At 37.2% G+C, this 17191-nt stretch overlaps 1 protein-coding gene across 1 annotated transcript; it reads right to left on the bottom strand.

Moving 5' to 3' along the window:
* Positions 1–2611: 2611 nt before the first annotated feature.
* On the bottom strand, positions 2612–3689 carry LOC120067974 (thaumatin-like protein). Its single transcript, XM_039019631.1, has 2 exons — positions 3143–3689; positions 2612–3057 (listed from the first exon to the last, which is right to left on the bottom strand). The coding sequence occupies exons 1-2, from the start codon at positions 3571–3573 to the stop codon at positions 2808–2810; spliced, it is 681 nt and encodes a 226-aa protein (XP_038875559.1). The 5' UTR covers positions 3574–3689; the 3' UTR covers positions 2612–2807.
* Between the last annotated feature and the right edge of the window lie 13502 nt (positions 3690–17191).

The raw sequence follows: 17191 nt of genomic DNA, 5'->3' as shown, positions 1-17191 counted from the left end.
ATGATGAAGGAAAATCATAGCATTTTCTTTGTCCTGATTGGATGTTGTATTTTCTTTTCTAATTGTCTCCCTAAGATTCATAACATCCAGGTGGATTTCGGCATCAAGTACCCATGAAAAATAATTATTGTTGTTAATATCAAGGGCAACACATTCTAATTTTGTGAGAATTGTCATAGCAACACTTTAGAACCTACCTTTAGCAGGAAAATGACAGGAGCTCATATTGATAATGTATCGTGAATTTCAGGAGCACAATGGAAACACGAATGGTAATAAAATATAATAATAAAATAAATAAATATTAAAAATAAATAAAACATAATATATAAATAAATAAGTTAAAAAAATAAGAAAGGAGAAAATTCTCAAAATTCTCTACTTTCTTTAATTTGTATCAAATTTGCCTATATAAGTTGGACTAGATGTTGTAGCATTAAAGATAGTGGGTCAATACTTTGAAGGTAACATGCCTAATATTAATGTGTGGGCTAGGTATGTTTTGATTTATTATCAAAACTATATTTATTAAATTTCTATTTAAAAATTTTTAAAAGATTAATTTGTATGCTACACTACACAAATTACTATTATAGATTAAACGAGTTGAGAGTCTACAAAGTTAAGTTTCTGAATAAACATGATACACTCATTGAATTGAGAAAACAATAAGTGTAAAATTATTTGACTAAAATTTTTTTAATGAACTATGGTTTACAATATGTTAAAAATATCATTTTGGCCTCCACAATTTAGATCAGCCTTAAAGTAATTTAAAAATACTTAAAGTAATTTAAAAATAAAGATTCAATAAGAATTTGTTTTGTTTTAAAGATGTGATCATACTGGCACTAATGTACCAGATCCCATCAAAATTTACCAGTTAAGCGTGTTTGGAAAAAAATAGTACTAAGTTGGTTGACCACTCGGAAAGTCTTTGTGTTGCACCCTTTTAAAAAATGATAATACTTTGTTTTAAAGGAGTTGAGAGTGCAGCGAATAGGAGTTGAGTAAAATGTGAGGTTGATGATCTCATCTCCCTGCTTAATTTTTCAATTTTTCCCTCAATGATTTCAGTAAATTCCTCGACAATTTTTAAACTTCTTCAATTTTTAAATATTATAGATGATTTTAAAATTAATAAAAGAATGACAAACTTCTTCAATAAATTCTTCGTTTTCCTTACCCCACTCATCGCCTCGCCTCCATCAGCATTGGCATCAACTCATCTCCAATCCTGATTTCTATTACCACTGCTGGTTTCTAGTTTGATGGGAACGATGATCATGTCTCTGTCATCTGAGAATATAGATCCAAGATCGAGACTGAGCTCTCCAACATCTGTGATGAGATCCTTGAGCTTCTTGGCTCTTGTCTCATTTTCCTTTGTTGCATATGGTGATTCTAAGATGCTTTTATCCCTAGATGAAGCGCAATTATCATAGATACCTCGCTGAATTCAAGATCGAAGCTGAGCGGAAGGAAGCTGTCGAAAGTACATTCACTACTTATGAGGTTCTTGTGTGAGAACAAAATATTACAGAAAATTTTAGCTAATTGATCGACCAATAATATATGAGTGATATTTTCATCGAAATTTTTGTAAAATTAAGACATCGATATCCACATTTTAAATATTGGATATAAACACTCAATAAATAAATAAATGTGTGTCGCGAGTGTGTATTTATTATGCTAATAATATACCAAATATATGTGTTTGATTTGCTATACCATTGATATGTCATTATGAGTGTTGATATATACCCGCGATTCATAATATACTTTATATAGAAATTTTAGATGAAATGTTTTTTTTTTAATAATCTAATAGTCTGTTTTTTTGTACTTGATATGAATTCTGGTATAACAATGATATATACCTAAATTTATTATAATTATTGAAGGAAACGATAAGATTAATATATACCTAGCTATAGGTATTTATATATCAATAATATACTAGGTAGAATACTATTATACCAATGACATCCACAGTATACCAATTATATATTTGATATATAATTAATATGCCTGATCTGATCTCAATATGAAGGGATAAAATTGAGATAATAATAAAAAGAAAATTAGAAAATCAGATTTCAAATTAAGGGAGGTTCAAAAATACAAAAATAAGAAAAACTATTTACACAAAATAACAAAATTTTAATCATTTTTTATAGAGATTGATAGAGGTCGATAAAAATATATCAGTATCTACTGACAGACGTTGATAAAAGTCCATCGATATTTTTTTCTATTTCTATAAATAGTTTGACAAATTTTCTATAGGTAAGAATTTTCCTTTCAAATTCTTTTTCATATTTGCAAGATTACAAATTAAATTCTCTCTACAAAAAGTACCTCAATCTTCTTTCCACAGCAATTTTTTAGAGAGAAAAGAAAAACCCCTCTTTCCTCCCACCTCAAAATATTTCCCTAATTTCTTCATTATTATTTTTTTTTTGTCAAAAGTTTGGATATTCTGACTAATTGTTCGATGGTATGTATCTTTTTATCAATTGAACTTAATAATTGGCAAATATATCGTAAAAGGCCAAACATAATGAAAAATTATTTAGTATTGCAGGAAAACAAATGATTTGGTCTATGGAGAAAAAAAAAAGTACTTTTCATTATCCATTGAAAATATCATCTGCACATCAGTAAATAATGTGCTAATTTTCCAACCCCATCCAGATCTTATTACAAATTACACCATATTATATATAGATAGAGTATATATGGGAATACTCTTACTTTATTCATGTAACGTTTTAGTTCCTTTTTTTATATAATATATGGTTTCAAGGACAGAAGACAACCCTGTAGTGGGTTCCCCCGGGGCAAGTGAATGTGCTGGTTGCATCGTCTTTTGGGTAACTGTATGCATCTGGGCACCGATTCTTGAAGAACCTAGAGTAATCCGTCGGGCCACAGCTGCTGTTGGGGGCGGTGCAGCAGTATCGATCACCCCCGAACACGGTGCACGGGTTGTTGCACCCTCCAGGAGCCCTAAGCTCGTTCGGGCACTGTCCGTTGATGTCCGCGGTGCACCTTTGCAAGGAATATGAATAAAATATTAAATTCACCCTAACTTATTAACTTAAAAGTTTTTGAATTTAATGATAATTTAATGTACCTGATGCCACGAGTGCACCCCCCAGAAGTCGGGCTGAACTCCATCGGAACGTTAAATCCATCGACGAGAGAGATATCGAAGAAGTCCAAGTTATTGAACTGATTTAACGCGTATTCGGCAAGGGTGTTCGGCGGAGTGCCGTAAGCTTGGCACTGGAGGAGACCACCACAGTCGCCAGTCTGGCATCTACCCCGGCCAGAACCGTCGAAGTTGCAGTTAGTTCGAGGCCAAATACGAGCAGCAACGGTGCCCGGATTCACGTTAAATGTCCAAACATCGTTTCGATTAAGTCGTCGTCCACCGCCGGGTACTGCAGCAGCCCAAACAGTGAAGGGGCAGTTGTTTCGGACTTGAAAAGTAGCTGCATGGGTTTGGGAATAGAAAGAAAGAAGAGCAAGAAAGAAGAGAAAACAAATATTAGAGATACCCATTTGAGGAAATATGGCAGCTGATGAAAGGTTTTAGATGTTTTTCTCTAGGGTGGTGTTTTTATAATAGGGAAATAGGGAAAAAGAGCCAGATTTGAAGATAAATTCAACTTTGGGTTTAGTTAATTAATATATTGTAGCACATGGTATTAAACTACCTAAATTTATAAAGAAATACTTGGTGCATTATGAATTACATCCATCTTTTTACAATTCATTCTAATCCTACAAAAGTAAAAATATTTAAAATACATATAAAAGAAAAAAAAAGAAAAAAGAATTTGTGATATAGTAAATTATATTTAGACTACTAAAAGAAACATATAAAGATAGGTGCAATACATTATTTATACTTATGTATTTTTCAATTTTATATCTATGAAAGATGAGGTTGTGGTTTTTAGTTATTGAAATATAGAAAAATGTTTAGATGTATCTCGAGTTGTCTATTTTAATAAAAACCCTAATTTATCATTTGGAATAATTTTCTTTTTTTTTTAGTGATTAAAGAGGTATTTAAAGATGGAGGTCAACATGCGCTAAAAATATTGCTGAAGAGAAATAATAAAAAATCTTCAAAATTGGAGCCGTAGGAAATTAATCCAAGTAAAGGTCACAACAATGAATTTTTTATTTTTTATTTTTGGGAAAAAGAAAAGTCTTAACAAGATATTAAGTTGCATGAATTTTGCGGGGCCTGTATTAATTTCAGCAAAACTATTGAGTTCCACTTGCACTAAATTAAGGAGTTATGATTTGCTGACAATTTTCCTCTAGAGGAATGGAAAATTTTCTTACCTCAATGGAGACTTTTCAAATCTCTAGTCTTTGAAGAGAGCAAGAAAGAACCATAATTAAATATTAATTATTGTCTTCGTCTTTATCTCTTTAAATTTGCATTCTCAATAGTGAGTCATGGTTAACTAAAGATTAGGAAACTTTAGTTGATGGTGAATTTAGACATAACAAAAAGGGACAAAAACCAAGAAAAGATTATTATAGAAGGTTTCGACAGTTACTTTATAAATTTCGAGAAAATCATTATAAAATTTGAGAAAATCAAAATTGTCAACTTATAAATGAGAATATTTTAAGTCATATCATTTGATGATTGGTTTTTAATAATTAAAGATCACACTGTTAGACGATATTTTCAGAGAAATTTAATTCATTGAATTTGAACTTTTTATTTATATTAATTTCAAAATAGTGAATACACAATCTCTAATATTTGATCTTTGGATACTATCTCTCGAAAAGTAAACTTTAATTCTTAACTTTGTTGATATTTTTGGATAATCGATCTTTGGGCTTGATGATCTTCTTGGAGGATCGACTTCTAGCTTGTTGATCGGTTTGGATCAGCCTCTAGCTTGTTGATCGGCTTGGATCAATCTCTGGTTTGTTAATTTACTTGGATCGACCTTTGAATTGTTGATCGATTTGTGAGCTTCTTCTTGAGTTTGCTTGTAAATTGTGAAGATACGGTCAATTTGTTTAAGTCCTCTAATATTTGAAGCTTATAATAGTTTCAATATTCAATTCTTCAAAACTTGAGTGCTTCAATCTTCAAAACTTGAGAAGCTTCAATTTTTAGCTCTTAAGAGTTTGAGAGTTTTGGTCTTCAAAACTTGGGAGCTTCAGTCTTTAGATCTTGGGAGCTTAAGTCTTCAAAGCTTTAATATGTTTTTTGTTCATCAAAGTTTTAAGGGAGTTCTATTCTTCAAATCCTTAAAACCTCAACCTATGGATCTTTGGAGCTTTAGAATTTCAGTCTTCAAAGCTTCAACCTTCAATTCTTCCAATCTCCCCCACTAATGAAGGGGTAAGATCTTTATTTATAGAGATTTTTCATGGGCCTTATGTGGGCTCTGTTGGGGTTGATATCCTAAAGTCTCGTGTCCTGTAGTTTGTAAACAGTATATACGAACACCTGTGTTGTTAATATATGATATTTACTTCATATCTTGTATTTTGCTCGGTTATTTGTTTTATTTGCTTTACCACAAACCAATAAACATAAAATTCCTGGTTATCTGTATGTGACTCAAGCATGTATGTGGTGACATACAAGTGGATCATGTCTTGAGTGATAACCAAAATGGTCTGTAGTAAATGGATAAAGGAGGGAAACCTTATCCTGGTAACGCTACGGATGCGGCCCACTTTGTGGTATGGTCACAAGTGTTGTGACTTATCACAGATGATCTGACCTTGATCATTTGTGTTGGGGACATGCGAGCAGGGGCGTCCTATATAAAAAGTTTGATAAGACCTCACCACGAAGTGTTAATGTCTCGTTATATAACACCGTTCATGATAGAGCCTTCATTTCACTAGGATGACCATAGGTAACATGACCTCAATCCTGAGTGAATTGGGAACTCCTGCCATTGAGGGCGGTCCTTTGATTTGTATGGGTGCGAGTATCCAGGTCGCCGATTCAAACCTACCATTTTGGGGATTCGTCTGATTTGGGAGCTGGGAACTCAGCAACACAAGATGGAATTCACTCCTTCCCCGAGGCAGGGGTAAATAGGTAGATGACACCCTTAAGGGTTGATGCTGGGGCTTGAACGATGCGGTGCCACACACCTTCTCTTGGCCCGAGAGGTGTTCACACATAGTTGGACTACGTTGCATTGTTCATTAGAGGAATCAGTGGTACTTAAGGAGTGAGATGTAATTACAAGGGCAAAACAATAAATTGGCCCTAGTTGTACTCACGAGCATCTGTGAAGGGTCATCGTACTCATGATTGGTTATATCCGATGGACACAGAAATATATCTATGGTAAGAAGAGTTCAGCTATTGGTCTTTAGTGGAATCACTGATAGTTAACGGATGGTGGATCTTGTGGCTAAAGAGTTTAGTCAGCTATTTACGTACAGTTGGAACTTCGAGCCACAGGTCCATTAGGTCATTTGGGTGCTTAGATAAAGTCGAGAACCAGTGTTTGGGTTAATTTGAAATGTTCAAAATGACAAGATGAAGTTCAATTATATATTGATAATTGGACTGGTTAATTATATATGATATAATTGGCTAAATGTATAAGATACATTTTTTTGGAGGAAATTAGATATAAATATGATTTATATCAAGTAGAGGAGAAAATACTATAGTAGATATATGATATCAAACAATAGATATAAAATATAATATGATTATCTTTATTAATTAAATTAATTGATTAATTATTTGATAATTATTGGATTTATTCACGTTCAGACGTGGGAAGTGGGGCTGCGATGGTTATGGTAACCGGTGGATTAAAACAATGAAAATCGTTTTCATTTTGAATTAATCATGCATTCGTATTATCGCACGCCCAAAAGAATCCGTAAAAGTGATCTCGAGAGCCTATACGATAGAAGCTCGTTCTCTAAACGCATATATACATTTTTCCTAACCGATCGTTCAATCTTTCATACATGATCGTGTAGCTCTACTATACGATAAGCATTTCCGCTATACGATAGCAGAGTTTCATCTCCCACTTGCTTATCCTCTGCACGACGCATTCTCCTCCGGCCTCTACCATACTCACCAAAGCCCACTCTTTGGGTTTTTATCTTGTGGTGGTGTCAACCCCGCTGCAGTGTTCGTGTGCATTCTGATCGTGTTGTTGCAGTCGACATACTTGTCCGGTGCTGGTAGATCGGTGGGAGGTTTTCCACTACTTAGGGTTCAGACGTTCGAAGAGTGTCTTCATTTGGTATGAACCCTTTCCTTGTTAATTATTGTATTCTAAGCATGCTGATAATTAGATTATATGCATAACTTTATGTGTTGAATGTATATTGTTTGTGTTTCGGTCACTGTGAAATCGGAGCGATCTAAACCTGCTCATGGAACTCTCGGTATGAGATCCTTCAATTAGTATCAGAGCCAGGTTTCTGATACTCTGATTTCATCTGTTGTAATGAAATAACGTATACATTCATGGTGGGTGCATTTCTATGCTGTTTTAAATGTTAATTCTACTGTGGATGTGCCGGATTAATGGATGTTTTCAAGATGAATTGCCTCGGTTTGTTTAATTCCTTTTACATTTACGATTGTTTGTAATGGCCCTTGCGTTTTTGGGTATAAATAATCGTAATCGAGTTTGTATTCAAAATGTTTGAGGTCTTGAGTCGCTTGTCAAAGTTCTGGGCAAGTTTGCGGCTCTTAAAGGAAGGAGATGATCTAGGGTTGATCGCATCGTGCAGAAGAGGTTCTATGTGATTGTTGTCCATCGCATCGTGAAGATGAAGGTTTATGCAATCGCAGTTGAACGCATCAGTTAAACGATAGGGTATGCAATCAAGAGTTGGTCATATCGGGTTGACGATCGGGCACGCGATCACTGAGTATCATTTAAAGTGCGCGCGTTTGACTATCGTTTAGGTCAACAAGCTTCATCGCTTAAGGTAAATCGTTTACCAAGTTGCACGCATCGGTTAGACGATGAGACACATGCGTATCATTTAAAATGCTCTAGACGATCGTTTAAGTCAGCAAGCTTTAGTAACTGACTAAACGATCTCTTAGTAATTCAAGGTAAATCGTTTACCTGTCGTCGAGCTACACGATCGCTTGGACGATCAGGCTTCGCAGCCTCGTCGTCGTCTACGCGATCGTTTGCTAATGTTTCTATCGTCTAGTGTGCGCTGAACGATCGTCTACCTACTGAAGTTTGCTACATGATGAAGACCTCCTGATGGTTCAAGACCCGATTCGCCTGTGAAACGGTTTGCTCGATGAAAAATGTAATAGATAGGGTTTTTAATTCTGGTTTTTTTTTTTTTTTGTTCAAAGGCTCATCCCTGTCCATTAATCTCTTTGTTTAATACATGCGATGTATGCTTTATATGTCATATGGTATGCACATATAGTAAATCCCACCTTAGGCTATGCTATGATCATGCATCATCTCTTTGGCAGTTGGAGGCTGGTGAGATGACGATGTGAGTAGGCATCGGGCAAGTCGTCTCAGCTATGGCAGTGGGAGGACTCCAGTTAACTTTATAGAATAGATTTCTATTTTTAAATGATGTATATATTGTTTCTGAACTAAAAAGGAACCTTATTTCTGTAAAGTATTTGTTGCAATGTAAATACACTGTTTCTTTCAATTTGAGTAAAGTGTTTATTCATAAAGATGGTGTTTTTATTTGCACAGCAAATCTGGAATCGAATTTATATGTGCTAAGGCCGTTAGCCATTAATTCCCTCCATAATATTGAAATGTTAAGAACTGTCGTAACTCAATCAAAATGTCTACGAATTTCTCCAAAAGAAAATGCCTAACTTTGGCATCTACATTTAGAGCATATCAATCTCAATAGGATTGAGAGATTGGTGAAGAATGGACTTCTAAGTGAGTTAGAGAAAATTCTTTGCCAGTATGTGAATCTTGCTTTGAGGGTAAGATGACTAAATGACCTTTTACTAGAAAAGGTTCTAGAGCTAAAAAGCCTCTTAAGTTAGTACATTCTGACCTTTGTGGTCCTATGAATGTACGAGCTTGAGGTGGCTATGAATATTTTATCAGTTTTACTGATGATTACTCTAGGTATGGGTATGTTTATCTTATGCAACAGAAGTCTGAATCCTTTGAAAAGTTTAAAGAGTTCAAGGCTGAAGTTGAAAAAGCATTAGATAGACGGATTAAAACACTTCGATTAGATCGAGGTGGAGAGTTTTTGGATTCCATATTCCACGACTATTTGATAGAACATGTCATCGTTTCCCAACTCTCAGTGCCGAGTACACCTCAGTAGAATGGTGTAGCGGAGAAGAGAAATAGGACCTTGTTAAACATGGTTCACTCGATGATGAGTTACGCTTCCTTATCAGACTCGTTTTGGGGATTCGAAGTGGAGACTGCGGTATACATACTCAACTGTGTTCCCTCTAAGAGTGTTGCAAGAACATCTCTAGAGTTGTGAAACGGGTGTAAAGCTAGTTTACGTCATTTTCGCATTTGGGGTTGCCCTGCACATGTGTTTGAGGCTAATCCCAAGAAGTTGGAACCACGTCAAGGTTATGCCTCTTTGTAGGCTACCCCAAAGGTACACGAGGTAGTTATTTTTATGATCCAATGGAAAATAGGGTGTTTGTTTCAACAAACGCTACTTTCCTTGAGGAGGATCATATAAGGGAGCATAGTCCACGGAGCAAAGTCGTGTTGCGTGAGCTTTTCAATGAAACTACTGAAACTTCAACAACTGTTGTTAAAGAGTCTGCTACATCAACAAGAGTTGTTGATGGGAGTTCATCCAATAGGTCGGTTCCACCTCAAGGGTTGAGGGAACCTCGATGTAGTGGGAAGGTTGTGAACCCATCCATTCGCTATCTGGGTTTCACGGATATCCTTGCTATGGTAGTAGATGGCGACGTTGAGGATCCGTTGTCTTATAAGAAGGCAATAGAGGATGTTGACCAGGATGAATGGGTCAAGGCCATGGATAACAAGATGGAGTCGATGTACTTAAAATCAGTATGGGATCTTGTAGATCCGTCTAATGGGGTTTGCGCTCTAGGTTATAAATGGATCTACAAGCGCAAACGGGGTGCTGATGGGAAGGTACAGACCTTTAAGGCTCGACTTATGGCAAAGGGTTATACCCAGGTAAAGGGAATTGATTATGAAATGACTTTCTCGCCTGTTGCCATGTTAAAGTCGATCTGCATCCTCCTGTCCATTGCAGCTTATTATAATTATGAGATCTGGCAAATGGACGTCAAGACGACCTTTCTGAATGGCAATCTTGAGGAGACCATTTATATGGTGCAGCCCGAGAGATTCATAGCCCAAGGTTAAGAGCAAAAGGTTTGAAAACTGAATCGGTCCATTTTTGGACTGAAACAGGCGTCTCGATCTTGGAACATACGATTTGATGCTTCGATCAAGTCGTATGGCTTTGACCAAAATGTTGATGAACCTTGTGTCTACAAGAAGATCATCAACGCTTCAGTAGTCTTCTTAGTGTTATATGTAGACGATATCCTACTCATTGGGAATGATGTAGGTCTACTGTCTGCAGTTAAGAACTAGCTAGCGACCCAATTTCAAATGAAAGATTTAGGAGAGGCTCAGTTTCTTCTAGGTATACAGATCATTCGGGATCGCAAGAACAAAGTGCTAGCACTGTCTTAGGCATCGTACATTGACAAGATGTTGCTCAAGTACTCGATGCAGGACTCCAAGAGGGGCCTACTGCGATTCCGGCATAGAGTCACTTTGTCTAAGGAAATGTGTCCTAAGACGCCTCAAGAGGTTGAGGAGATAAAACGGGTCCCATATGCGTCTGTTGTTGGCAGTTTGATGTACGCGATGCTCTGTACTCGTCCAGACATCTGCTACGTTGTGGGCATAGTTAGTAGGTATTAGTTTAACCCAGGCCAGGGTCACTGGACGGTAGTGAAGAACATCCTCAAGTATCTTCAGAGAACGAGGGACTACATGCTCGTGTATGGTTTGAGGGATTTTATCCTTATAGGATCCACAGATTTTTACTTTCAGACTGATAAGGACTCTCGCATGTCAACATCAGAGTCAGTCTTTACTTTTAACAGAGGAGCTGTAATGTGGCGAAGCACTAAGCAGGGGTGCATTGCCGACTCCACTATGGAGGCGGAGTACGTAGTGGCTTGCAAAGATGCTAAGGAGGCCGTCTAGCTCAGGAAGTTCTTGACAGACCTAGAAGTTGTTCTAGATATGTCTAGGCCCATTACCTTCTATTGTGATAATAGTGGCTACAGTGTTTGAGGGTCACCTATGGAGCATGGGTTACAGGATTGCCCGTGGCTAAACTAGGGCAAGTGGGAGATTTTATTGAACTGGGCTTTTATACGCCCTAGTTTATTGTTATGTACTAAGTTTTTTGTACACCCCACTTCACTTTAGGACAAGTGGGAGATTGTTGGGGTTGATGCTCTAAAGTCTCGTGTCCTGTAGTTTCTAAATAGTATATACAAACACCTGTGTTGTTAATATATGATATTTACTTCATATCTTGTATTTTGCTCAATTATTTGTTTTATTTGCTTTACCACAAACCAATAAACATAAAATCCTTGGTTATCTGTATGTGACTCAAGCATGTATGTGGTGACATATAAGTGGATCATGTCTTGAGTGATAACCAAAACGGTCTATAGTAAATTGATAAAGGAGGGAAACCTTATCCTGGTAACGCTACGGACGCGGCCCGCTTTGTGGAATGGTCACAAGTGTTGTGACTTGTCACAGATGATCTGATCCTGATCATTCGTGTTTGGTACATGCGAGCGGAGGCTTCTTATACAAAGAGTTTGTATAAGACCTGACCACGAAGTGTTAATGTCTCGTTATATAACACCGTTCATGACAAAGACTTCACTTCACTAGGATGGCCATAGGTAACATGACCTCAATCCTGAGTGAGTTGGGAACTCCTACCATTGAGGGCAGTCCTTTGATTTGTATGGGTGCGAGTGATCAGGTCGCCGATTCAAACCTACCATTTTAAAGATTCGTTTGATTTGGGAGCTGGAAACTCAACTAAACAAGATGGAATTCACTCCTTCCCAAGGCAGGGGTAAGTAGATAGATGGCTCTCTTAAGGGTTGATTTTGAGGCTTGAACGATGTGGCACCACACACCTTCTCTTGGCCCGAGAGGTGTTCACATTTAGTTGGACTATGTTGCATTGTTCATTAGAGGAATCAGTGGTACTTAAGGAGTGAGATGTAATTACAGGGGCAAAACGGTAAATTGGCCCAGCTGTACTTACAAGCATCTATGAAGGGTCATCGTACTCATGATTGGTTATATCCAATGGACACAAAAATATATCTATGATAAGAAAAGTTTAGCTATTTATCTTTAGTGGAATCACTGACAGTTAACGGATTGTGGATCTCGTGGCTAAAGAGTTCAGTCAGCTATTCATGTACCGTTGGAGCTTCGAGCCACAGGTCCATTAGGTCACCTAGGTAGCTTGGATAAAGTCGAGAACCAATGTTTGGGTTAATTATAAATGTTCAAATTGACAAGAGGAAGTTCAATTATATATGATATAATTGGACTGGTTAATTATATATGATATAATTGGACTGGATTAATTTATTTGATATAATTGGCAAAATGTATGAGATACATTATTTTGGAAGAAATTAGATTAAATATGATTTATAAGTAGAGTAGAAAATACTGTAGTAGATATATGATATCAAACTATAAGATATAAATATAATATGATTATATTTATTAATTAAATTAATTGATTAATTATTTGATACTTAACGGATTTATCCATGTTGCGGACGTAGAAAGTGAGGCTGGATGGTTATGGTAACTGGCGGATTAAAACAGTGAAAATCATTTTCATTTTGAATTAATCGTGCATTCGTATTATCCCTTGCAAAAGAATTCGTGAAAGTGATCGTGAGAGCCTATACGATAGAAGCTCGTTTGTCTAAACGATCATCTGCCTCACGTTATTTCTAAACGATCGTATACGTTTTTCTAAATTATCGTTCAGTCTTTCATACACGATCGTGTAGTTTACTATACGATAAGCATTTCGCTATACGATAGCAGAGTTTCATCTCATTTTTATTATCATCTACACGACGCATTCTCCTCCGTCCTCTACCAAACTCACCAAATCCCACTCTTTGGGTTTTTGACGACGAAGAGACCCGAGTTTCTCTTGTGTTGGTGTCGGCCCCGCTGCAATGTTTGTGTGCATTCTGATCATGCTGTTGCAGTTGACATACATGTCGGGCGCTGGTAGATTGGTGGGAGGTTTTCCGTTGCTTTAGGTTCAGACATTCGAAGAGTGTCTTCATCTGGTATGAACCCTTTCCTTGTTAATAATTATATTCTGAGCATGCCAATAATTAGATTATATGCATAACTGTATGTGTTGAATGTATATCGTTTGTGTTTTAGTCACTGTAAAATCAGAATGATCTAAACCCGCTCATGGAACTCTCAGTATGAGATCCTTTAATTGGTATCAGAGCCAGGTTTCTGATACTCCGATTTCATCTGTTGCAATGAAATAACATATACATTCATGGTGGGTGCATTTCTACATTGTTTTAAATGTTGATTCTACTGTGGATGTGCCGGATTACTAGATGTTTTTGGGATGAATTGCCTCAGCTTGTTTAATTCCTTTTACATTTGTAGTTGTTTGTAAAGGCCCTTGCGTTTTTTGGGCATAAATAATCGTAATCGAGTCTGTATTCAAAATGTTTGAAGTCTTGAGTCGTTCGTCGAAGTTCTGGGCAAAGGTTGTGGCTCTTCGATGAAGGAGATGACCTAGGGTTGATCGCATCGTGCAGAAGAGGTTCTATGCGATCACTGTCCATCGCATCGTGAAGATGGAGGAGTATGCGATCGTGGTTGAACGCATTAGTTAAACGATGGGGTATGCGATCAAGAGTTGGTCACATCGGGTTGACGATCGGGCACGCGATCGCTGAGTATCGTTTAATGCGCGTGCGCGTTAGACGATCGTTTAGGTCAGCAAGCTTCTGATAACGGGCAGAAATGCATGTTATCATAGTGCTAAGTTCTTAAACAATGCTGGCTTGCATTGATAAAATATGTTAAATTGCGTCCAAAAAGCATTAAGTTTATTATATTACGGCCGCATGCGTTCATCACATAGAAACAGTTGATTTTTGTGTTTTTATGCAGAAAATGCGTTGACGCAAGGCAGAAATTGCGATCGTAGAAAATCATTGGTTGAGCGCAATGCATGTTTTTATGCAGAAATGCATGTTATCATAGTGCTTGCAACATTTTCTCAAGAAGGATTTCCACAACCTGGTCAGCGTAATTTGGTGGGCGCATCTGGGTGAAATGTATCATAAATCACGATGGGACAGAAAGCTGATGAATCTCGAATCCGAATTAAGTTGACAACCGCTAACGAACAAGTACATTCAGCTTTTCAGTGACAAATATTCGGCGCATCAGTCAGGAATTAAAGTCGTCCCATTTGTGCAATCATGAGAGAGAAACAACCTTTCACCCTAGAAGTTCTATAAATACCAAAGGCATCCTTCAGAAAAAAGGTTCAGCAGTTTTTATGAGTTCACCGTTCTGTTCATAGTTTAGCCTTGTTCTTATATCTTCTTTCATTTTACGGCGGACGCAAGAGAAGAAGGTTATGCCGACAGATATTTTCGGTAAGCTTGGGAGAGTGCTGGAAGTTGCCAGAACAGAGAGAGGGCCGACGCCTGCGGAAGCAGGAATATCTTTGGAACCGAATAGAGATTGACAGTGTAAAAGCCTCGGCCAACAAGGAATTGCTACTAGGCTCTCTACCTTTATCTTCCATTGCTATTTTGACTCAAGCTCATTTATAAAAATGGAATTTCCTTCTCTATATCTGTTCACTCTCTGTTATTTACGCATGAGTAGCTAAATCTGTTGAATGGGTTGAGAAGCATTTAGTTAGCACAACTAGGAATCTTCATTTTATGCGATTATCTTGTATTATGTATGCTTCATTCGTCCATTAGAGATACTCGAGAGGGTAGTCTATGGACAGGATCTAGGCTTAGGAAAGTCAGGTTAGAATCTAGGCTCGGGAGAGTCAGATTAGAATGCATGATCAAGAGATAGGAGCTTAGGAATAAGCACTATTTGCTATTAACGCATCACATGCATCCTTGAGATAGGATATGATTGTGTGCGGTCACCTTCCCTTTATGCATCTTGCATCATCATATAGACAAGAGTATAGACTTAGGAATAAGCTCTATGGACACTTTTGCATTCAACACATGCATCCTAGACTTAGGAGCATCGCATTTGCATGGAAAATGACTTGCTGTTCATGGTTGTAGCGTGATAGTTTGACGCATCCCCAGGTAACGCTAGCTAAAGACTTTCTGAACCCGTTCATCCACATACTCAGTGCATCTATCACGCAATTCGACTTTTCTCAAATCTACTGCATTTATTTATTTTTCATCACTGCAAACAACAACCTTAACAACTATTGATTTATTTGGTTACCGCAAAGTTTTCATAAAAATTACCACCGCAACCTGTTTTCACAAGTCCCTGAGTTCGACCCTGGACTTACCAGGAAACTCAGTGGAATTTACACTTGGATTCCCTAAGGAAACTTGAGTGCTAAATGCAATTTCACTATCACATATCATCCATAATTTCACTTCATAAAATAACGCATCAGCTTCATCGCTTAGTAACTGACTAAACGATCTCTTAGCATCACAAGGTAAATCGTTACCAAGTTGTACGCATCGGTTAGATGATGATATGCTCGTGTATCGTTTAAAGCGCGCTAGACAATCGTTTAAGTCAGCAAGCTTCATCGCTTAATAACTGACTAAACGATTGCTTAGTAACTCAAGGTAAATCGTTTACCTATCGTCGCGCTATACGTTTGCTTGGACGATCAGGCTTCGCAGTCTCGTCGTCGTCTACGCGATCATTTGCTAATGTTCCTATCGTTTAGTGCGCGCTGAACGATCGTCTATCTACTGAAGTTTGCTACACGATGAAGACCTCCTCGCGGTTCAAGACCCGATTCGCCTATGAACCGGTTTGCTCGATGAAGAATGTAACAGATAGGGTTTTTCATTCCGGTTTTGTTTTTTGTTCAAAGGCTCATCCCGGTACATTAATCTCTTTGTTTAATACATGCGATGTATGTTTTATATGTCATATGGTATGCACATATAATTAATCCCACCTTAGGTTATGCAATGATCATGCATCATCTATTTATTGTAATTGTTATAATTTAGAGAAGCATGATTTTAATTATGTAAGAGCATGCTCATGCATCATATAATATAAGAGTTATATTTATGCATGCATAAAAAGCATTGACATGCATAATCTTTATATTATAATTCTTATAGTATAAGGGTGAATGATAGTATGTTTGCTTGGTTATTTGATAACGGGCAGAAATGCACGTTATCATAGTACTAAGTTCTTAAACAATGTTGGATTGTATTGATAGAATATGTTAAATTGCATCCATTAAGCATAAACTCTACAATATTGCGGTCGCATGTGTTCAACGCATTAGGGCAGTTGATCTCTATATTTTTGTGCAGAATAATGCGTTAACGCAATGCAAAGAATGCAATCATAGGAATACATCGGTCGAGCGCAACTTCATCGCAAAACTTTGCGTTGATCGTGCTTGTAAACATTCACCTAAGAAGAATCACCGCAACATGGTGGGCACATCCGGTCGAAAAGACAATTAAGATCGATGGGATAGAAAGCTGACAGCAGTCGGATCCAAATTAAGTTGACAGCCGATAACGGTCACAAAGTACATCCAGCTTTATCAATGAAAACTATCCGACACATCAGTCAGGAATTAAAGTTGTCCCATCTGTACAACCAGGGGAGAGAAGCCGCCTTTCACCTTTGATGCCCTATAAATACCAACGCCTTTCACCTTTCACCTGCATTTTTATTCTGTACTTTATCTTTTATCTATTCAATGGAAGTTCTATTTCTACATCTGCTCACTCTCTTAATACGCATGAGAAGCTAAACTAGTTGAATGGGTTGAGAAGAACTAAGTTAACATGATCTAGGAAGTTCATTGCTTGCGATTGTCTTGTTTTATGCTG

This window comes from Benincasa hispida, chromosome 12 (assembly GCF_009727055.1).
Source record: "Benincasa hispida cultivar B227 chromosome 12, ASM972705v1, whole genome shotgun sequence".
NCBI classification, from domain to species: domain Eukaryota; kingdom Viridiplantae; phylum Streptophyta; class Magnoliopsida; order Cucurbitales; family Cucurbitaceae; genus Benincasa; species Benincasa hispida.
Note: the sequence above shows the minus strand (reverse complement) of the source record. Positions and strands in the feature narration are given on the sequence as shown.

What these genes read in the sequence shown, in the direction of transcription:
- LOC120067974 (XM_039019631.1), bottom strand. Translation starts at nt 3,573, where the DNA reads ATGGGTATCTCTAATATTTGTTTTCTCTTCTTTCTTGCTCTTCTTTCT. An exon ending in GGGTGCACTCGTGGCATCAG is followed by an intron (nt 3,058 to 3,142) that starts GTACATTAAATT and finishes TTCCTTGCAAAG; the next exon opens with GTGCACCGCGGACATCAACG.